The sequence below is a fragment of the Apteryx rowi genome, unplaced genomic scaffold (assembly GCF_003343035.1).
Source record: "Apteryx rowi isolate R43461 unplaced genomic scaffold, aptRow1 scaffold_591, whole genome shotgun sequence".
Taxonomy (NCBI): Eukaryota; Metazoa; Chordata; class Aves; order Apterygiformes; family Apterygidae; genus Apteryx; species Apteryx rowi.
Window position 1 is genome coordinate 348,172 of NW_020450862.1, and position 24,524 is coordinate 372,695.

The window sequence follows — 24,524 nt, forward strand, 5'->3', positions numbered from 1 at the left end:
TTAGTGAAATATGGTTTTTTACACATTTTATGTGGCACTGTTTTATAAACAGTGTAAACAACCCCTTTTCCAGATGAGTTTCAATGTAGGATATGAAGTTGGTTTGTAAGGAATCCTATTTGCTAGGAATTATATAAAAAAAACACTCGCAAGAATGTATTGTCGGCATTTTTCCTCCCTCATAGGGGGAAAACAAAAGTGCGTGACCTCGTGTAATGGTTTGATTTTTTAGCTTAAATTAAGAAAGAAGCTTGCCATATAGCCTTTTTTTTTTTTTTTTAATAATTGCCAGTTTTCCCTCTAGACTTTCCCAGCTTAATCACGGAAGCTAAAGGCCTTCTGTTTTAATTTTTCTTCTTAATTTCTTATGAAAGTAAAAAAAGTCATAGCTTCTGAAAAACAAAGTGGCTAATTAGTTGAATTATTATTCATTTCACTTCTAACAAAATAAATTGTGTTGATCACTCATGTTGCAGTTGGATCAACTTAAAACACTCCATTTCTACTTACCCTGATGCATTATTATCCAACCCCAAACCTTTAGTGTTTCAAGGGACTTCATTTTTTGGACACCCTTCACATTTTAATACATCAGTGACTTATAACAACATGGTTACTATTTCTGCTAAAATACTTATGTTCTCCTCTGTGCTTATGGTAAAATCCTGAGTATTTTGGTTTTAGTAATGTAATACTATTGCAGAATGTGATGCAGTGTGTTGGCAAAAAAACAAACAAAAAAATCTCTCTCCCAAAAAAGATATCATTAATTTTACTCTAGAAGAGGCTACAGGTATAGTTTTTCTGATACCCTTAAGGGCAAGAGTTGAAGTCAGACTGATGGTAAATACAATTATTAATTGTAGCCATTTTATATTTTCTGGTTTAGAGTTACAAGTTAATACTTGTACCGGATTAATACATGCAAATAACAAACATGTAGCTCACTTTTTGGCAGCTTGTTTGTACTGGTGACCAAGCCCCCGAGTTCAAGAGCTGTCGTTAGAAGTGGGTCGCTGGGTTTTGCCTGCTGAAGTTTGTGGCATCTTCTAGAAAGTGGCTTGACCTTTTGAGGTTTATGTAGGCAGTAAGATTTGCAATTGCTCGGGATCACACTCAAGGAATGCAGCTCACTCTAGAACAGTCTCATGCCATTAAAGTCTGAATAATTTTTAGCAATAAATACTAGGAAACAGAATGCAATTCTAAACRTGCGACTTGCAATTAGTTTAGGTTGGTGTTGAAATTAGCACTACCTACCTGCCAAAACAGCAGATAAATGAGAGAAGTTGAGGACTACGCTCTCCCCAGAGTGAAAGTCAGCAAGAAACCTGGAGCCTCTCAGTGGAGCCTTATTTTGTTCTGAGTAGACACAGGAGGGAAGTCTTGCTGTTCAATGTCTGAAGTTAGGGAGTTACGTACATAAAATATTCCAAAGATCATAGACAGAATTTCCCAGCCCTTGTTCTTGTATACCTATGTAATTACTTTAGCATATAAATAAGGCAAAAAAGTAAACGCTAGTTGAGCCTGTGAAAATCACAAGTGTTTTTAGTAACCTTAAAAGAAATTATGTACTTAAGATACTTTATTGAAATAATAAAAATTAAATGTGGTTATTAATTGGTGCAGAGCAGAGACCAAACTTCAATTTGGAGTTAGCTGACTCTCTCGAGAAAACTCTGCTAAGGCGTTGTCATAGTCTTTGGATGCTGCAGATATGCAAGTTAGCCTATGGGGAAATAAAACATTAAATTAGATATGACTACCTAAAATAATATGCAGCAGTAACAAGCCATTTACAACACCCAGAAGACCTTTGTTACCTTTAGAAAGAATTATAAACTCTTTCCAACACTCGAACAATAGGAAATTAATTCTTTGTCAGTAAAAGCCAGAGGACAAACTAAATGTTTAAATGGCCACTGAGAATTGAGGTGGAAGTGCAGCTTGTAGACAGCTATGCAAATCACTAACAAATCTTAATGAATATTGGGTATGGGCATCAGGGTCCTGTCAGATTTGACACCATGTCCCAAGTAGCTTAAACCCAACATTCAAGAAAAGGTGGAGACCTCATCAGGTCTCTAACATCTGGGATTTTATTTGTCATTTTGGCATACCCTGCAAGCGCAAAGAAAGAGTAAAAGGGGATTATCCTGACAATGAAATGAGTTACTGAATCTTGTGATAATGAAAAGCAGAAGAATTCTAATTCCTTTCTATAGTCCCTGAGGTGGAGGTGCATTTATAGTTCTGCAGAAGTATAACATAGGAGGGAAGAACAGATGGCTTAAAATCCATGAAACAAGACACCACCTAATCCCAGGACCGAGTACCGCTATTAATCCTGGTCAGATTCCCTACTGGTACTTTGTAACAGGGTTCACAATTGCTACTGGTGAACTAGCATGTCAACTTAGAAAAAAACTTTTTTTTGAAAATTCACTGTAGCTTGTTGATTTAAGAAAGTGTATCCTAAGCCCATGGAACCATATCTACGGTTGAAATAACTTCAAAAACTAGACTTCAAATGAAATTTGATTAATAACAAATACTATTGTTTTTGTAGTCTCTCTACTTTGATAGTGAAAGTAATTGCCTGCTTTTTGAGACTGGAACTTCTTTTGTTATAGGGGTTCCAGTGCTTTGTGCAGCAATAGTAGCTGGTATGTCATTTGCACAGTAGTCCATTCTATAGAATATTTACATTCACCAGGAAATACAGATAGCAGTAAAAGCTGAATTTTTTGTTTGTACATTTTATACTTTTCTGTGCAATTCCTCTGGTTCAGTCTGCGTTTTGCAGTGTTAGGAACAGAACACAGAGATCAGTTATTATCACCCTGTCTTAAGGACCAGTTCCTTAAGCTGTTTAAATTGTTGACATGCTGGCAATATGTTTCCCCTTTCCATATGACAGGAATAATTTTTACAGGATGAGATCAGCTTCCTGCCCAAACAGAAGGTGCAATTCCAGAGGAACGCTAGGTTTCCGTGTGCACACATTTCCACGCTCTGCCTTGGACTAGCTCCGCTCCTCATGCAACTGTTCAGTGAGCGGAGTCAGGGAGCTGATCTGACTGAAAACTAATCCCATGGGAAAGAAAAGTGTTCGGCAAGATCATCTCTTTCRGCTGGCTCACTGGACAGGTACATTTTAGTGGCAGTGCTGGCACAAAGGAGAATTCAGAAAAGTATAGAAAGAAGGGCAGGGGGAGGAAGGGTCAAAGGGAGGAGAAAATTGGAACGTAGGAGCCTGGACCTGGATTGGCTCTAATCCTGTGGAAAGGCATCCCAAGAGTGCAGGGAGGTATTTTTGTCTAAATCTCTGTATTCAATTTGTATAGCCAGGGTATATCTGTCAAGATTTGGACTTCCACCAGCATATTTCACTGGGTTATAGAGGCTAAAGCAGCTCATCTAGTTCATGGACTATTTAGTTTATTAGAGCAGCTGAAATCCACTGAATCGAGCATAGAGCAGAGGAACGGGACCAAAGCTGTAATTCTAATTCAACCTCGTGGCAATTATACAGGGCTACATTTTCAGAGTCATCCACTATTCTGTGGTGCTTTGTTTACTGTGTGACCATTCATCTGCTGATTTTTTTTAGTATTTCTAAATATCTACAACTGTACCAATCAGTGAGAGTTGCAGGTACCAAGTATCTTCTGAAAATAGRCCACTGTTTTCAACCAATCACCTAAAATTAAGATGCACAAATGTATAGATATTTCTTCTTAAAAATTAAGAACTCCTCCATGCCCAACTGTAAAACTGAAGTAAGAATGTTTAGTCACTTTTCTAAAAATTACTGATATCTTCATATAAAACATTTTATGATACAAGATCCAAGTATTACTCATGTCAGTATAGTCATGTCAGCATTGAAAGCTGGCCTCAGTGATATGAAATGAACACTGTATTTTTTTGCTTTCCATTACACATTTTTCTCTACTTAATTAGAATAAGACAGTGCAGTAAGTGCTTTACAAATATGCCTAATTATTCTATACCTAATACAGCCTTGACCAAAAAGGAAAATCCCTTTAGATCTAAACTTTAATATGCCCTCTGTGGTCAGGCATCGCAGCATCCAAAATTATCAAATCAACAAGTGAATTGAGATTTTTCAGATATTTGGTCTTCAGTAGTGTAGTGAACACGATGTACCTGCCCAGCTTTCCTTTCAGGGAGATGAGCTCATTTCGAATAGATAACCATCTTTGACTTCTCTTCTGATTCATCACTGACCTGAACTCCATTTGAACCTTGTTAGACACAAAACAAGCAGGATTCCTGGCCTGAGCTATAAAATATAATTAAGCCCTTTTGAAATGATGTGTAAAAGAACATAGCTTTACCCCCACTATAACCACTACCACCACCACAACCAATAAAGTTAAATCAAGCACTGCCTGTAATGGATTAAAATAATAAATGTTCCTGGGTTTTAGCGTTTGAAGTATTTGAAGAAAACAGGCTCCCAGCAGCCAGGACTGCTGAATGCATGGGGACATTTATTAGTGACGAATTCAAGGATTTGGCCTGTTTAAGATCATTACTTTCTGTTTACCGTGTGTTACACATCTCATGTTTTTACAGAGCCCACATGTGTCCCTATGTAATGCTGAAAAACTCTCTTTCAGCAACGGACTGTTAATTGGTAATGTATAAATATTGTTCTGTGGGGGGGGAATGAGCTATCGCAAGAGTCCACTCGACCTTAATGAGAAACCCAGCGCAGTCACTGGGCTGGTAACTACATCTCTCCTGGAGAATTGTCCTTCATTACGTGTCTCTCCATTGTTTGCTACTGCTGTTACCAGACCTGAATACATGGGCTGACTTTTAAATCAACTGCGCTATTTCCCCTATAATTGTTTTAATAGCTGTGATTCAAAGCTTTGTTACCCTTTTCTCTCAGAAGCTGCTTCTTTGAGGATACCTATAAAGAAAGCAGTGTGACTGTATTATAACCTCTTATGACAGCAGGTATCTGAAGTTTTCTAAAGAAGGAAAATTTTCATTTAGATAATTATATCTAATGTAACATATAGTAACATGTATACATATTCAAAGCTGTCTTCATTTCTTTGGCAACTGTAAAATAGATGTCAAAGGTGCAAATATGAAGAATGAATGCTCAGAATCAAATATCACAGATTATCACCAATGTGTGATATTAAAGTGGAAGTGAATAAGGAAAACTGCTGGCTAATTAAGCTCCCACAGTCAGATTTCCCTTTGCCGTCCCACCGTGAAGGGCACATGGGCGAGCCTGGGCTGCTGCTTTGAGAGTGCACAGCCATCTTTGGGTGGGAACATGGTGCGCGAGCTGCTGCCTTGGGTGCAGACCACGTTGCTCCCAGGCATCTTGCCCAGGCAGAGCCAGGGGGGCTTTGGGACGCAGTCTCRTTCCTGAGCTGCCCCAAACTCAGGAAAACTATTTGCTTCCTAGAGATGAGGCTGGTAGCAAAGCTTTCAAGAAGCTTTTCAAAATATAACCTGCCTGTAGTCCAGTGTGATTTGTTTTATTTATGATGATGCATTTGTTTCCGTTTTTTTAAATCATGTTCCCATACAGAAATCTTCCAGCTAAAGTAGTGTTCCACATTGTATTAGATGACAATGCAGTCAAACAACCAGGATTTGCAGCTACCTAAGGAGAGCAAAGCACAGGCAGGAGCACAGAGGGCATAAGAGGAGAGAAAAAATACTCTGCAACATTTCCACTTGCTTCATTTGGAATTGATTCAAATATCAATATTTTAAAATGTTTTTGAAATCAAAAAGTCCATACTTGGGTCAAAACATTGTCTCTCCCTTTGTCTGTGAACCAGGAAGAATAAAAGAACTCTCTCTTAACACCTGTTTTGCTTAAATACTAAGTGATTGTTACTATAAAGCAAGGATTGTTTTTATTTTATTTTACTTGCTGCATTTATTAAAATGCGCCAGCTCTTTTTTTTTCCTATACACACACACAAATACACTCAGGCACACGTGCACAAAGAGCAGTTTAACTATCGTGGAGCCTCCTGTTATTGGTAAACCCTAACATCCTTGTATTAGGCTGCTCAGATTCTGTGAGATGTCTTCATAAGGTTTATGTTAGCATAAATCAAGTCAGTAATGATAAAAAATTAAGGGTGATACAATGTCAAAGCTAACATCTGTTAGGAAATTTTCTTCTATTCACGATTCTCTTGTAATGRTCTCCCTCTTTAATTTCTATGCAAGTTAATTTCTTGATATTACTGAACAAGTGCTAGCAGTTTTTCATACACTCCTACGTTATTTCCAGCTGTATAAAAATACTTGGATATTCCTTTAAAGCATATGTCATCATAAGGTAATCCTTACAATGACATACAGAAGCCTCGTTTGAATTGTATTTTTCTCGGTTAGCATGGCAGCATACTGCAGTGCTATTGTGGGTCTGGGTGGAGCCTGACGATGGAGGGTTGGCAGCATTTTTTAAACAATGTCCAAAGCAAGTGGTTCATATTTATTAGTCTCTTTGGAGGAGTATTTTAAAAGTCATGAAACTATTTGTTCCTAGAAGTAAATTATTGCACATACTGAAAAGCGTGTTGGTGTTCATGAGCAATAATCCAAACAGAACAAGTTGACTTCTACATATCACAACAATCGTTTATGAAGATATATTACTTCTTTGTGGTGCCATCCCAAGTTCACTTCAAATGGAGACTTTGATTTAATCTGTTTAAACTGAAGTCAGAATTCTACAATAGATGTTTGTGAGAGATGCATGGAAGAAATGACTGAAAATAGTGTATGGGAGAAAAAAAACAGAGGAGAATTAGTTTACATCTTTACCTTTCCAAGATGACTGCTTTAGTCATAGGAGAGCAACTTCACTAGCTGAGCTTATACTTTGAATTTTAGTATGGCATTTAGCAATTCTAAAATAAGCTCGTATTGTATGCTGACATTTCTTCGTTCCCTGCCCTTAGGATCTAAGCTTATTTCTTTCCTAATGTCATTCTCTTAGGATTTCCATGGTATTGATACCCCCCTGAAAGAAGGTGCCCTTAAGCCCAGAGATTTCTTTGTTTACTACTGTTTTTTAGGATTTGTACCTGCTTGTCAATTCTTACCTGTGTTTTTAAGCACTTTTCTCCTAGCTCCCTCAAGACTTCACTTTGTGCAAGCTTGTCTGAATGTTCTTTGCATTTTTTGCATTAAGTGCATGTTAGTTTATATACTAAGATTCACTTCATCCCCAAGAAAGCATGTAGATATAACTGCTGAGAAGGAGGAGGGTGTCATTCTTGTCTAGAAGGAGCAGAATCTGTGTCCCAGTAAGAAGAAAATAAAACTTTTGTTGGGTGCCTGAGCTTTACTTGGTGTTTGTAGGGCATAATCCATGGAGGTGTTTTGTAATATTTAATTTACTTGTTTAAAATTTGCTCACACTTCTTTTTTCTTTACTGTGTCTTCATTTCTCATTATTTATATAGTGTTTGAAAAAGGCACTGCTGATTTTGAACCAGCAGGATTATGTGCTGAATGCTCAGCCATTGGATATTGTGTTTTCTTTGTATTTTGTGGAGATGAGATGACAACAGAAAAAGGCTTCGAAACAGTATCTACATAATTCTTCCACATGTAATTCCAATGAAAGAAAATGAGTAAATAAAACCACTTGCATTCTGCTATCCTTTTTTTCCCTTTTGTTATTTCTGCAGCTTGGTGCATATTCCAATGAAACTATAGACCATTTCTGTATATGGCAGAATTGTGCAGTAGTTACCAAAAACTTCTCCTGTTCAAAATCAATTTTCAGTGAAGACCATAAAAAAATCCGGTTTTCGAATATTGTAGTTCATCTTAAAATAACTAAACTAAGACCAGCAGGGTATACTCTTCCCATAAAAACCCCTCTTTTTCTTGGTTAAGACTGTATGTAATGCTGATTCATTCCACAGTTTTACAGAATCAAGTTTGAACTGCGAACAAAAGGAGACATTGTCATGGTGTGTCGATGTTTGTTTTCTTGATTATCACTGGAATTTAGCATCAAAAAAGTGCTGAACAGTTTCTGCCTCTGCTGGTTATGCATAAGACAGTTACAAAGAAGACCAGCCCCAGAGATTCAGAAGCCGGCCGAAATAACCCAGAGCTGAAACCCCGTTCACAGCAGTCCTGTTGATTGGCATGGCACAAAGAGTCACTTGAGGACTTAATCATCCTTACTAAACTCCAAACTGTTTAAGGGAAATATTATTCTTGTTTGTGATTCCTGCTCAAGTTAAATACAATCCAATGGCAACATTATAGCTGCTGGGACTGTTGGACCACCTTCCTAGTGGGTGATGGGTATTCCAAAAAAAAATAAAAAAAAATGTTCCCATATATTTCCTTCCATTGCATAAAATATTTGCTGGTGTTATGAAATCATCATAACTCCCAGGATGCAGACAGATATTTTTCTGGCTTCTGAAAAAGATTCATAGGAGAAGTTTTACTGCAATGTATTCAAAACAGAGTTCTATTTTAGTGGGGTATTTCTACCAGCAAAGGTATGAAAAGTCAAAATGGAACAATACCCTGGAACATCTGTATGTAAGCCTGAGGTGTTTTTTAATCTTTCGTCTTTTGTAAATATCCAGTTTCATTAGAAAAATAAGCCATGGGCATTATAAAGTAGGTATGGTGACATTCAATATTCAGAATGCTGATTCCAAATATGGGTGGCAGAAGAGAAAAAAGTTATCCCAGGCTCAGATACAGTATTTTTCAAGTTAATATACAAATGAATAAGGAGATACTAAGTGTGATTTGGTTTATTAAATTGTGGTTTGCAGTAAGTTAAATTCACAAGAGATATGACACTTCCAGATAGTGTTTCTTTCCTAAAAATGTTTGTCTTTATTGAGAATACATAAGTTCAGTCTTAAAGCTAACCTGCCATTATCTTTTTAGGTTTTATAAAACTATGTAAACTGCAAATGGTTATGATGTGAAAAGTTTAGATTAAACTGATTTTTAGGTAAACACATTATGTATTTTGAGTTATAGTAATTGTTCTGAATTATTTGAATTCAAACATTTCCCTTATTCTCCTAGGCACTCCAAAGTCTAGCAAAGCAATATTTTATAATAAGTAACCTGAACAATAGCAGAGAGAATTGTTCAAAATAGCTATTTCCTATCAGTTTAAAATATAATCAAGTGAAGCAGCTGTTCTTATTCTTAATATACTCTTTTGAAAAAATTTCAGAGTTTAATGAAAAATGTCTCTTCTCATAAACCTTAAAATACTCACACATGTAAAAGTCATAATGTTTTGGCAAATAGTTCTTTGTAAGGAATGTGCACGAAGCATACCTGCTCCGCAACTGGAACACTGTCTAAAGGTACTCAATCATGTCAGAAGAGCGAGCTGAAAAAGAAGCCAAAGTCTCGGGGCCAAACTGTGGCCCTCTTCCTGGAGAGCAGTTGTCCACCCAAGCAGTTCCTTGCTAGTCCGTGGGGCTGCCTGGGTACTCAGGTTGCTTCCTGGCACAGATTCACAGTCTCTTCCTAAAGTGAATTCAGCAAGTAGGCGCATAAATATTGGGAGAAAAAAAATACCACAAGGATAAATTGYCTCTCTCTCTTTTTAGGGATTCATGGATCATCTTTTGTCCTTGACATAAAAGATTTCCTACTTAAAACTAGTCTCAAAGAAAGAACTAGATCTCTGCTCGGCCCTTTCTGCTGCTCTGTTAACGTGGAAGCCAAGTGGTGTAAGCACAGCGGTGATCCTGGCCCAGAGCAGTCTATTCCAAAAATGTACCTTGATTTGAGAGGAGGACTGCTGCAGGTCTGTATGAGGGGCTTGTGGTGCTGCTATTGAACTGGATTGGCTTTGGATGATTGAGGGTTTTTTCTAAAAAACTCCATGAAAGATTGTGAAGATTTGCAGCCTAAAACAGTTCATTAAGCTCTTTTTCTTTTTTTTTTAATATAATTATCTATTCTTTTATGTAAAACTGTTGATTGAAAAATTGTGTATGGTGGTTTTTTGGATACTGCTTAGGCCATGTATTGTAGCTGTATGTGTGTGTTCCCTTAAAAGTACTGGATCAGATTACTGACACTTAATATTTAGGGCCCTGTTCTGATATATGTGTGTGTGGTGTGTGGGTTGTGTGTGTGTGTCTCTCTCTCTCTGACTGTCCATGAGCTATGGATGTGTAATGCCTAGGGGTAGTTCTAAGAAATATATATCCTTTCTTTTTCAACTTGCACAAATTTCTCGGGGGAGTACTTATTAACTATTGTTTGTAGCAATTAATACTCAGTTTTCCATGCTATCCTCTCCTTACTGGACTGCCCATAACTTGAAACCCATCAAAGAAGCATGGGAGTTCCTGAAATGAAAAATAGATTCCATGGAACTTAAGTGGGCTTTAAGATATGTGTCTTGTTTTAATTATTTTTATTGTAGTATCTATACACACCAAATGTTTTAAAATAAATAGATAAACCAAGCATATAAAATGCAAAAAGGAAATTTTGACATTCAGTCATGTAATTAGACCTTTTCCCAGAACTGACATCAGAAGTTCTTCAAACCACAGCATTTGGAACAGGGCTAGTTGAATAATACAAAAAAAACTAAAATATTTTAATGAGTAAATAAAGTTAGTTTGCTTCTCTGCTTCTTTCTCACTTGTTATCTACAGGTATTTGGCTAGCCACATCCAGATATTATTATAATTAAATTTTTAGTTAATTTTCCCCCCCAAATTGTCTTTTAGACAAGGACCAGAAACAAATCTGTATGATGCTTTGAGAATGCTAACAGAAATATTAGCAGTTCTGTTTCAAATATATTTATTTACAGCTAATGATTTTGCCAACTCCAAATATGACCTCATCTTCTACCACTGTTAATTTGTATTACAGCCTAGAGAGCTGACACGAGAGTATCACCTCATCTGTGAATGTATGTAGTGGGAGTTCCCTGCTCTGGACCTCCAACTGCCTGATAATAAAACAAATAAAAGTGGGGGGAAAAAGCATTCCTCTCTCCGGCATCAGTCGGGGCCGGAGGCCTCTGGCGTTGCCTGAGGCTGCACTTCCAAGAGGTGGTGCTAGACCAGCTGTGGGAGCCTGAGCTCAGAGTTACTCTGGAAACTCTGGACGTGTCCAGTTAAGGCGATTACCTGGGCAGCCCCAAGCTATTTGCTTTATCGTGGCTGAACTATGCATAAATCCTGCTACCGTGCCTGGAAGCCTCCTTGCTAGGGCAAACAGCAAATGCTGCTTATGGTGCCTTCCAGCTCTTGATGCTGGCTGCCTATATTCTTCTCCCATAATCTCCCATTGCAGAACAGCGTAAGGCTCCCTTGAGCTCAGTACCATCCGTAGCTGTATTTTCAGAGAGCTTCGGTTTATTCCATGGACTTACACATAGATGCAGAGGAAGGAAAAGCTTCTTTCTTGACTGCTGCACTAAAGTCCTTTTAAGTTTCTTCTCGTTTTTTCATATCTGAAAATTACTATTTCCCCCCTTTTTTTTTAATTTCTAAGCAAATTGATAGTTTACTCTTTATGTGCAGACAGAGCTTGTTCACTCCTACTCTACCATGAACTTTTAAGACACCATCTGGTGATTTTGATTTCATCCCACACTGATTCTAAATCATGTTTCTTAATTCTTTAATTGATAGTTAAAGTTCCTTCTTAGTTTTTCCTGTTACTTCTGGGCCCACTTCTGCATGTGAAAAATAAAGGATTATATGCTAGATGGAGGGCGGCGGGGGATACTTGTTATTTTACTGGTCTAACCACAGGATGAACTGAAATGCCCAGAGTTCAGATTAGTGGAAAGTGCTAGGGGATTATACCACATACCTTCCTACCTGAGAAACAAAAGTAATTGAGAGGTGGTGGCAGGGCAGCCAGTGTCACTGCCATTGTAGTTTGTCCTCCTTCGTGGGGTTCTTTCAAACAAGAGTTTGGTTTGAGAAAAGCAGCACTGCTTGTCAAAGCGGGAAGGAAAGAATGTCAACTTGCCTTTTCTTTTGCTATAAAGTGTAATCTTCTGGATTTTGAATGCCAGTTTACCTTAGATATTTTTCTAAATTTCTGTTTTAAACTTCAAGTTGCGCTCTCAGAACTTACAATACATCCAATTCATATTCTGTGTATACTCAATATTTGTGACTTCAGATGATCTTCAGTATGTCTTTCTAGTCATCCTTTTTAGCTGTGTTGCTTATTCAGGTGTTAGTGCAGTCCAAAATTCCCGTTTTGGAGCAACATGCTCTTTGAGCAATTTAAACTTTGTATCTTTAAGATCTTTTGTCATATCTTAAACTGCAAAACCTTTGACTGGCCCTAGCATTATATACTGTATTCAGCTGTATGTTTTTGCATATCACTTTTTAGTTCTGTGCTCTTGCAGGCAGCACCTGTAGCAACTCTAAGTGGTAAGAATTAATGTTTTCCTTAGAATGATGAAAAGAACAAATTTGCCAAATGGTTTTGTAAAGGTTTTTTGTTGTTCTCATTCTTTGTTTTCACATTAAGGATATTTGCACACAAGTTAGGTATAAGTAGAGCAGGCAAAAAGCAATATACAGTTCTTCTTGTTTGGGTTTTTTTTTTCTTCTTCAAAAATGTTTAAATATTTGTAGGTAATTATTTTGTCTCTTTTTTTTCAGGTTTTTTGGGGTCAGGAGCATTTGAACTGTTTAGTTCTTCTCCACAAGCTTCTGCAGGGGTACCTCACCAAAAACAGCAGTGCAGAGTCATTCATATCTGAACGTACATATCCCACTTGTTCTTCTRGAGAGCGGAATCAAGCCCCCAAAACTGAGCATACCTCAGATGATCTGAGAACAGGCCTGTTCCAGTATATACAAGATGCAGGTAAGAAGAATATTATTATTTTCTTGCTAATTATAGCATAAATAGAGTAGTAACCTATTAAGCATTAGTTGCCTCTTGCAATGAATTCTTTACTTTTTGGGGAAAAGCAATTGAAAAGACATCTGCTGGAATGAAAAAAATACTTTTCTGATTTCTTTCCATTAAGCTGTAATCTTTTAAAAGTCAGGGAAATTGCTTTTTTATTTTCTCTCCTTTTGATCCTGAGGGGTTTATTTTTAACTACTTTAGTCTCATAAACCAGCATGTATCTTTTTCGAAATTATATAACAGATTATAGCTTTCTTTCATTTGACAGAAGCACAAAAACTGCCTGGTGCCTATGAAGTTGTGTTTTACAATGAAACTGAGGATAGTCCAGGAATGATGTTATGGAGATATCCAGAACCCAGAGTGCTCACTCTTGTAAGAATCAACCCTGTTCCTTTTAATACCACTGAAGATCTGGATATTAGCACTGCTGACCTAGGAGACGTTCTTCAGGTGGGTAATGAGAGTTTTTGACTTTCATTAACAAAATAAAATGTTAAAATGTTGTAAAGTGAATGTTTTAGAAGTTGTGGTTATTAAAAATGAGCACAAAACAAATGTCAGGAGCTCTATAAAATCAGTAGGAGGTAAATTCTGCAGCTTGAGCACATCTTTAGTTTAAAACTACTTGTGCAAACATCTTAACCACTTACCTGTAAATGTTTTTTCATGACTTAATAAGCTATAGCAAACTTTATCAGTCCTGGTTTACAAGCATATACAGTTTTTATTCTTGGTTCATGTGACTTCACTCATCAGTCTTTAAATAAAGACCTCATTTAATTTGAACCTGAAACATGTAAACAAAGGTCTGGTCTGAAATTCCCGAGATTCAGTGGAATCCATGAACTAAAATCTCCAATCCTACCATCCTCTTCTGTCTGTGATGGTAGATGGCTGGGCTTCTATTAAGATCCACAATGCACAGAGGACCTATTTTCACAGAATCACAGAACAGTTGGGGTTGAAAGGGATCTCTCTGGAGATCATCTGGTCCAACCCCCCTGCTCAAGCAGGGTCAACTAGGGCAGGTTGCTCTCAGCCATGTGCAGCTGGGTTTTGAATATCTCCAAGGATGGAGACTCCGCAACCTCTCTGGACAACCTGTGCCAGTGGCTCAACCACCCTCACAGTAAAGAAGTGTTTTCCTATGTTCAGATGGAATTTCCTGTGTTTCAGTTTGTGCCCATTGCCTCTTGTCCTGTCACTGGGCACCACTGAGAAGAGTCTGGTGCCATCCTTTGACAGTCTCCCATCAGGTATCTGTATACATGGAGCAGATCTCCCCCAAGCCTTCTCTTCTTCAGGTTGAGCAGTCCCAGCTCTTGCAGCCTCTCCTCATATGAGAGATGCTCCAGTCCCTTAATCATCTTTGCAGCCCTTGTCTCTCTTGCACTGGGGAGCCCAGCTCTGGACCCAGCACTTCCAGGTGGGCCTCACCAGTGCTGAGTAAAGGGGAAGGATCATCTCCCTCAACCTGCTGGCAAAGCTCCACCTAATGCAGCCCTGAGTTCCGTTGGCCTTCTTTGCTACGAGGGCACATTGCTCATGGTCATCTCTCATTTTTTTGCTTTGAGAAGAGGGCAGCCCAGTTTGACTGTTCGAGAGCATGGAACAGTCCTTCAAAGGAGGACTGAGTTCAGCAGCTTTATGGTTATGTGCCTCAAAAATAGACCTATACCTAATGACTGCATTGATCTTTAACATTCAAACTTTTGGCTCTCCAAAATACACAATTACGTACTTATACCCTCTCCTGTCTAGTGTAATTCATATTTATAAATTCACTTGTTCCTTGAATATCAGTTTCAATTTTTGTTCAATTTTAAGTTTTATAGTCTTGTTTTTCTTTTTGTATTGCAGACTGAATCTTTTTTTTTTTCATTTGAATCGGCTTGTTAATCAGAATAGTGTTACAAGTTAAAGGAATTAAATAAAATATCTTTCAGTTCTTCCTACTTGTTCAGCAATATTGAATTATATTTCATTATTGCTATATATTTTTAAATTGCTTTTAAAAATCTAATTATGCACCAATATGCTTTGTGTTATGGATAAGTAGGTTAATCTTCCTCAGATAAATGGTATAATGTTATTACAATACACATACTGTTAGTGAGATCATGCAAATGTCCTGCCAATTTCTTTGCCCTCTAGACAAACAAATGTCAGCTCCTTTCAGTTATATAAAAATTAAAATTAAATGGAAAAAAATCAGCTCCTTTTGGCCTGAAGTCTGAATCAAAATTGTGTTATTGTATGCTTTCTTGATGAACCTATTAGGTTTCTGTGAAAACCAGCAGTTTTCCAGCTTTCATGACACTATTTTCAGAGCAGGGCACACCAAGTTTTTGGTAGAAGCACTTTAAGCTCCAATTATAGATAATGGGCATCATGAGCATAATGTATGTGCTTTTATATGTCCCTGTGCAGCAGGCATAGGTTCTTGTTCAGGYGGACATCAACACGGACTCTACTGCATATGCACCTGGATTTTTTCTAGTAGCGTGCACGTTCTGCTGCTTTGTATTTCCATACTGTGGTGTAGAGAAAAGAGGGTATTTACAGTCCTCTTTCATTTCCCCTGGGACTGCCTGGTGCAGTAAGACAGAAACTAGCAAGTGCTCAGCTGCCAGTTCTCAGGTCCAGTAAACTTTTACAGATCTTCAAATAACTATTCAGAATTGCATTTAATTTTATACATTGATTATGGGGAACCATTTCCATCAGTCTTGCTTTGACTTGGTAGTCAAGCATACCTGTATCATTTCCCTCCTTGGTGATTTTTACTATGGCAGACTCTCTTCCTGTAAGCTTTAAAATCTGTCAATTTTGTGATGAATTCTTTGGCAGTCTTCAGTTAATAGCTTAGGCTTTCAATTACAAGGGAATAGAGTAAAGATATCAGCCAAATTAGAGCATAAGGTCACATCTGTAATCTTGACTAACGTGTATACAGAAACTCTGGTGCTGGGCACGTGGAACACACAAATGCTTACAAAAGGATCCGCATTTTGGCAGCAGGTAATTATGGCAGTAGCTGTTGCCTGGCCATAGGTGGTGATTTAACATGTGTTCCAAAAATGGCAAAGCACGTACACAGAGCAGCTCTGCACAGTGTAGATAAGCAGCCATTTTAAACACGGACGGTATGCATTTTTGGTTAGTCCAGCATAGATATTTGGATGGAAGAAGTAATGCAGAGTCGATTTTCAAATTCTTTAGCTAAACTACACTTACCAAATACTTATCTTAAACTTTTGATGCTGACTTAAATATCAGGAGGCCTTTGATCAGACACTACTTTTTCCCAGTTGGATGTACATCTGTCTCTTACTGTGCTGTGTATTTACTGAGTATAGAAATACAGAATGCCATTTCTAAGAGGAAAACTCACAAAATGAAAGAGAAAAAAGACAAAACAACACTTTTATTTTAATTTACTTCTTGACATGAAACAGTAGAGGAACATCTGCAAGGCAAAGACTTCAACTTTTTTGAAAAAGGAACTAAATTTAAAGGTAATAATGATATTGAAGTATATTAAAAATAGATTTTAAAAACTTTCCAAAGATCATGTATATCTTCAAATGCTAGGAGGATCCATAATGTCACCAGCTGTGTTATCAGTCTTCCTTAATCCTTTACTTCACATAAATCAAGGCAAAGGTACACTTCTGTAATTTCTCTTGTGTTTAACAGATTTAAACTTTGGCCAGTTTCATGTTCTTTCGTTCCCGAGTAAATTGCTGTGACATTTCATCTAGCTTTCTATCTTTGCTAAACTCCTTTTGGCATATCATTTTAATCATGAGTAGATGTTAGAAGTCTTTTTGTTTCTATAACTATTCTTCAAATTCTTGGAACTTGCAAAAGCTTCACCGTAAAGAGAATTTTGCTAGTTATTAGAGTTGCATATCATCTGCTGTGTCCAGAGGATAAGCTAACAGCTTCAGATTATAAGAGCTGATATGAACTATATTGTTTCTGTAAAACTTTACCTTACTGCTATTTCCAGATTGTCCCWAGAGCTTATCTTCTTGTATTTTTACTTCTGTTGTTGCAAGGGTAAACAGTTTCACTGGTCAGGTTTCTATATTTTACTTTCTTTACAATACTAACATTGTTGGTTTTATTTGTGGAGGGAAAAGGAAGAACTGATGTTTCTGCCATGCTGTTACATATTGCATTTTCTTTAGTGATTTCAAATAAAAGTCTGATCTTTTTATTTGAAAGAAGTGAGAGAGAATCCCAGTTGCATTCACAAGAAACCTTATGAGGAGTGTATTTCTTCTGGGAGATTGAAAGGATTTGAATGTGTTCTCCTTCCTCTTCCCTTGGCATCACAACCGCTTTCTATTTAATTGTTAATCCCTCATTGTCCCTTTTTCACATGCCACAAACCTTATGTGGCTCTACGTGATTTACCGTTCTTTCAGATAACTAGTATTTGATGAAATATCTTTAGACTTCCATGATAGCTCTTCTTAATTTGTTAAGGAGTTCCTGTTCAGTGACATAAGGTATTTCTTATCCTGAGGTACTAAAACCGCTATCTGGCACCATGTCTAGCCCTTTTTGACCTAGTGAGCAGAAGACCTGAGGCACAAATGTAATTTAATCTCTTTAATTGGTGGTTCTTTGACAGGGTAGGTCCTAATTTATCCACACAATTCCATAAACTTTTCTTCTTAGTCTGCATTGAGAACAGAAGAAACTCTTTAATCATCCTACAAATTAAATATCAAAATATAGTGGTAAGAAAATTGCTATGATTTCAGGTTGAAGATGTGATCTGTGCCAGAAAAAAACATTATTTAAATCCAGGAACCATGGTAGTTTTGTAGTTCACTAGCTTGCAAATCATTACAACTGAAAACATCACTGTGTGGCTGGTAATTTCATAAAAATAAATTATATCTAAAATAAAATATATCTAAATTAATATAAAGAGATGTCACACATCATTTTGAGGGGAAATTTCTCTCTTCCAAAATGACTTTTGTAAGTGTGAGAGAAGCAAAGACATGTTTGGTTTAGGGTATCTTTGTTACATTTCTTATTTCTCCCTGTATAGCTGCATCACTGCCAAGATCTTTTTTGAATCTACCTTCTTGTGACAGTTTTAAAGTTTATATAGTAATTAAGGTGCATATTAAACAACATATATATTTCCAAGTGTCTTATTAATGATGAAAGTACACATGATGGCATTATTTTAGAAATACAAATTCAGTCCCTCATCCTGTCCTCCTGCATCCAGCAGCGCTGGCATCATTGTACATCATCTTTCCATAGGAACCTTGTTTCTATCTCTTCATCTTATGAACTACTTAATAATCTTGTAGTAGCAGTATGTGGCTGTTGGATAAAATCACATTGCAGTCTAGAGTTTAGAAAGCTTGGATGGGCAAATAAGGTTTGTTGAATCAAAAGCTGGGCAATCATTTCAATGCTAACGTTCCATATCTTTGCAAAGTCCTGTTTTATAATAACATTTAACACATTAAAAACACTTGCCAGCTGGAAATATACTCTCAGTGAAGGTAAACCATTGCTTCATTTACTAACAGTTATTAAGTTTGTTTTCTTTTGTTTTCTTTTCTTTTTTTTAATCAACACATTTGGCTTTGTGCTGGAAGTATTTTCTTTTACTCAGCACAGCTGAGCCACTAAAATCATCAGCCTTGCATCAGTAAGACTAAGGGCTCTCCTGCTGGTTTAATGGTGGATGCAGAGAGTTACAACATATCTACTCAGACCTTTCAGTCCTCCTGGAAAGGAGGTAGAAGTCAGCACTACTGCAAGGTCACTACGGCTAAGCTACTTTCTATGCATGACTTGAGATGATTTACGTCTTCAGAAATCACTAGAATACCTTAAGATCCATTTTATCTTTATGTGGGAGCAAGTATTCTAGAAAAACTACTTTACAACACTTTCAATATAAATATTTCATTGCACTTTAGAAGCAGGCATCTTAACATCTGAAATATCAAAGTAAGAAGAGGAAATTAAATATTTCAAGAATATGAATTGGAATAAAGTGAAGTAAAAATCAATTTGCCATTGTCCTTAATTTTGGGGGGTGCAACCTTGCATGGCTAACTGAATACAGTTGATATTGGATTCTGCATCAAGAAAGAAGTGTGCTCTGTAGGTAGAATAGTCCTTTATTCCAAACATCTTTCTAGTTCCTTGATCAAAACTATAAAACTCTTACATCTATATAACTACTAACTCTTAACTTTTATATCGGCTTCTGTTTCAGTACTACTAATGGTTGCCTGTTATCTAAATTGCGAGAATTTATTGACTGGCGTTTGGAAAAGTCTAGATACAGCTAAATATCYTAGTAAAAACGATTTTGGGAGGAAGGAGTATATGCAAGAGTGATAGTTTTATGTTCTCATAAGAATAAACAGCAAATAGGCTGTATCTTGTACAAATAGCATAATAAATACTGGCTCTAAGCCACTGCTAATGCACCCCTTGTTTAATGGGGATGTACAGAAGAGACTTTTCAGGCAACAGGAGACTCAAATGTTGGTAAAGACATACCTTTTTAATCTTGACTGCTGATGAGATTATTTTTAAAATATATGGAGAAGAAAACAATACATTCCACCCTCCTGATCATTTCACTTAGGACAACACACATGAGAGTGAAATTTCACATGAGAGTGAAATTAGTCCCAGTGCTGATTCCATCCAATGTCACTTTATGTCAGGGTAATTCATTACTGCCCAAATCAGCAGGGACAAAGGGAAGAACAGTGTTGGTGTGAGAATCATATTCATGTCTCAGAAGCAGGGAAGAGTCCAAACCCAGAAAATTTTCACAGAATGAATTGAAAAGATAATAAGCAAGAGCAAGAGAGAGAAGCAGAAATGACATTACTTCAAAATGTTGAAGAGTAGTACTGGTACATCAAAAGGGATGTTCTGTGAGACTTTTCAGTTATAACAAATGAAACTTTTGAATTAGTCTAGTAGATTGATGGTGAGGGAAGATCTCAGGGCTGAAGATACAGGGATGTGTACCTTTAAAAGCCTATTTTATTATGTACTTTAAAAAATATGGACACAAAATTAGGGAGATGAAGCCTGCTGTTCTTGCTCCCAAACAGTTAATTTTATGTTTAGGACACACTCTCTTGTGCAGGCAATTTCTGTAGTAAAAAGACCCTGGAATTGTGCAGATGTTTATAGATTTGGCTCCGTAAGTATTCACACATGAAGGCTTAATTAAGGTATGCCTCAGTTTCTCAGTTTAATTGTCAAATCTGTTCTATAAAGCAACCAGCTCATAATTATAGGGCAGCAGATCTTTCATTTGCTCTGCAACACTCTTGTGTCTTAGCAGTTACAGTTAGAACCTGCTGCTGGTGGTGAGTCTCCTGCGAATCTGCCCATAAAATCAGGCTGCCCACTGAGAACTTTGCTTGATGGCCATCACTGTGCTTCAGAGTACGTTTTAAAATGTTCGTAGAAACGCTGCTTTTTCAGCCCTGTTTCTTCTGGTTGCCTTGGAGATATAGCATTATTCTAGCAAGCGAGCAAGGAGTAAGAGCAACCATTCCCAGTTCTAGGCAGTAGTTGATGGTCATGCAGGTAATGCCACTGTCCCAGTGCAGAAAGAAGAATACATTTCACACCATAATTAGGGGTAGTAATGTGTGTTTCAGAGCTGTCTTATAATGCTAAATTCAGCCATGCTTGTACTGTACAGTTCCTTGAATCTGTCAGGTTGCAACAGTTGAGGAAGGATAAGCATTTTTCACCTCTTTTTTATCTTTACAGTTTGAAGGAGGGAGTTACAAAAAAAATTTTTTTTGCTTTATTGGTTTGATAGTGGCATTCAAATTGTACAAATACTGGACTTAGCTACATTTAGGCATAGTTACATTTAAGCCTAGAGAAAATGCTGGCAGATATTTGCTTTAAGGAGATTAAAACTATACTTCTACGATACTTCTGGTTTCCCAAAGCCTTCCTGTGTTTTCCTGCAGTCTTGAGAATCTCAGATTTGTTTTTGCCTTTGCCTCAGATTAGCCTATATTCACTCAGAAGGATGAAGAGGAGTTCTTGATGCACAGATCCTTTTAAGAACAATTTACTTTCCTGATTTCATCAAGGCCATATTTTTATATCACTTATCTTTACCAGGAACAAGTTTGATGGCTTTGGGTTGGGGGTGGGAGGGGCGAAGATTGGGGGGTTTTGGCTCACCAGAGTAGGAAAGCAATTTGTATGCCATCAAGGAGGTATTCTGCTTTTTGGGAGCAAGCAGGTGAAGAGGACAGACAGGTGACTTCCTGTACAGCGGGAGACCCACTGGAGCTAGCAAAGTTTTTAGAGATGCTCAGTGTTTCCCATTTCATTGCAGAGTTATCTCTCCAATGAAGGATATCACTGGCACTGCCCCATACCTCAAACAAAAAGCTATGCATTGTCACTATAGTGTTTATACAAGCAGCCATGGATTTAACTGGTGGAGAAAAACAGACTTGTCTAATCAAAGCGATTATATAAAGTCGTAATACTCCAGATTCTGAGCTCTGTAATTTATTTAAGCTGCATCACCAACACAGACTTAAAATTCTTTCTCCGGGGTTGTTATCTGCTGAGAGATACAAGCTGTTAAAACTTACAAGACAAAAGGAAGATAATCTGTGGCATTTGTTCATTTCTCCATATGAAGTTAGAATAAAATATCTGCTGGACTATAACACTGACAGGTTTTTGTGGTGGGGATGTTTCCCTTGTGTACCTGCCAGCATTTCTGTTGCATGCAAGTGTAGTCAGTATTGTAAGAGCTGATGAAAAGATGAATGCGTGCCGAGGTCTCCTTTTTTGGCCTCTCTTCTTTAAATAGCCACCTAATAAATAGAGCACTTATTCCTGGTTTAGAGAAGTGGTGATTAAATTAACCAGATCTCAAGGTTTACTGGAGAAAATTAGGGAAGTGAGTATGGGTCTGAGGTTGCAAGGGCTTAACTGAGATTTAATAAGGGAAAGACTAGGTAAATAATCCCACTCTGGCAAAATTCCCTCAAAGTATTTGCTGAGATGGTGAGATCTCCTTTAAGAGAACATAAAATATTTACAACTTCAAAAGGTGGGGATTCAAAAAATTGTCTGTTGCATTGCATTACATGATTACACTCTTTAAATAAAACATTTGTAAACTACAGTCTTGAGTCTGATGTTTTCAACGCTGTCAGCCAATAAACAGTCATTTTCTTACACCTTGTGGTTGTTTAAACAGTGGCTGAAGGAAGCATGAGCTTAAGAATGATTGGCATTAGACCTACTGTAAGTCATTACCCCAGGAAAGATTTGACATGACAGTCAACAGGAAAAGAATTATGATTAACGTCAAAGGCATTCATTTCTCCTTTTAACAGAGAATACCTCATTTTTGGCTGACTCTGCTTCCTTTTTGCTTTTCGTTCCCCGTTGGGGCTACAACGTTCAGCTGGGCATTTGAGAGTCTGGGAAAAGAGCTTTTTGGGAAACCACAAATTTTACTCATGTTTGGTTCATTTCTTACATTTCCAAAGCAACAAGTATTTTGGAAATCCTAATAATTTGTGTATAACAGGTTAGTGATTTAAGTTCATGGTGTTATTAGCTAAGCAAGTTGTAAAGTTCAACCATGCTTATCGATAAACCTGATRGTTTGCATATTTTTGAGTCTACTGTTAGACAGTTCAGTATTGCTTTCGAATAATCAGACTTTTTAAATGTGCAGTAAAATAATTTGTCTAATTGCTGTGAATTGTCCAGAAGGCAATTTTGTATTTTGTCTGGGATTCTGTGTTTTAAAACTTACATTTCTTGCGAATTCTATCTTTTAAAGTTATTCAAAATTGTTGTATTGTTAGATATAGATTTTATGATCTTTCTGCTATGTGAAGAGTTGAAACAATCTTAAAATGAAACAACACAGTATAATTATTGAGCATATTTGATCATAAACTAGTACTTTAACAAATGCCTTTTATCTTAATGTATCCAATTACTTTCCTGCCAGTAAATCCAGTGTTTGCAGACATGCAAAATGAATGCAGGTTATTTATATAAACAGCTATTCTATTTTAGAGGGCTGAAGACTTGCTTTTAGCCTGAGCCAATTGCACTTCAGATGATCTGCATGTGAGTAAGCTGTGTGATGGTGGGCATAGTTTTGCACATCTGTTTTTGAATGTTAAGACTCTGACTATTAATGATAAGATAGGTATTGTCTTCATTTTCTTTCAAGGAGGGAAGTAGTGGCTAAAGAAGTTGCAGTGTTACACAGTGAGTCTTAAGCAGATGTTGAAACAGAGCCCATTCTCTTTAGGAATTCCAGCTTTAAACATTATCTGTGAACTTCCTAGCCTGAGAGAAGGATTATCTCAGACTTTACTATTTTGTTACTCTATTTTGTGTGTATAATCTTAATTATTTTGCTGTGTGATCTTAGTGTTCATTGCACTGAGATGAGACTGTATCCTTTGGACTACAGTTTCTGTGCAGTCTGCAGGGAGTTAAGCGTAACTTGTTGGGAATGTTAATGGAAGTTGTCCATAATTTGCCTGTGCATCACACTGAAATTTACCCTTTGGGGTTAGTGAGCTAGTGAAAATTCTGCTGGGTGCCAGAAGACTGACAAAACCATCAGATTATCTTAATGACAGATTTACACTCTTGTTGTGTTCTGTACTTTTCAGATTTTGTAACTCTGATTTATGAAACTTTGCAAACCAAAGTTCTTCCAGCTATACACTGATCTTGCGACACTTACTGTAGGAGTCAGGCTTTACTTTGGTGAGAATATGTGATCAAAATATCCTATATACCAGAAATTATGCAGTACATGATGCGTTAACAGGCTGCTACCCTCAGTCACAAAAGTGACCGAATTTCRACAGTATAGTGCTTATGTTGTTCATAAATACTGAAACCAAGAAAATGAGAAGCCTTAAATAAAATGTGGAATATTCTTCCTATATCAGAAGAGAATGGAGAATATTGCAATAAGTAGATAAATCCGTAGTCTAAGAGATTCTATCTATATTAATCTGTTTTGGAAAACCTGCCATATTATATTATAAAAATAACCAAGGCCCTAATAAAGTAAGTGAAATACTGTTGCTTTTGCAATGGGAAAAGCAAGTGATTCACATAGATTCAGTGTCAAGATGAATGACATTTGTTAGAAAAAATGGGTTTGACACTTAACAGTGCATACATTCTCTTGCTTAAACAATTCTGCAGAAACCTCCTCACTTAGAGCATACCACTGTTCTGTGCTTTCTTAACAAAAGCTGTTAGTGTGTTTAGAGTAATTTTTCCTTAATGAGAAAAAGTCAGTATCTGTGACAGATTACATTACTATACACACCTGCATTCGTTCTGAACCTGCTAGCTTGATAAATTGATAAGTTGGTCACATGTTGTTTTAGAAAAGCAAAGAACATAGTTCCTAATAAAAGAATGCTACATATTTCTTCTAAAAGGTTAAAAAGCATTTCTCAGGGCTCTTAAATTACCATATTCTGATACCAAGGGAAAATAAAACCTGGACTTAG

The 24,524-nt window shown here is 37.1% G+C and overlaps 1 protein-coding gene across 11 annotated transcripts in view; it reads left to right on the plus strand.

The window, feature by feature from the left end:
* Window positions 1-24,524, plus strand: part of VPS13B (vacuolar protein sorting 13 homolog B) — a 438,137-nt gene that overhangs the window by 343,046 nt on the left and 70,567 nt on the right. For all 11 annotated transcript variants that reach the window (XM_026082771.1, XM_026082768.1, XM_026082772.1 and 8 more), the window contains 3 exons: window positions 9,639-9,838; window positions 12,690-12,897; window positions 13,214-13,398. In XM_026082771.1, coding sequence (XP_025938556.1) covers window positions 9,639-9,838; window positions 12,690-12,897; window positions 13,214-13,398 — 593 coding nt within the window. The remainder of the gene's footprint in view (window positions 1-9,638; window positions 9,839-12,689; window positions 12,898-13,213; window positions 13,399-24,524) is intronic.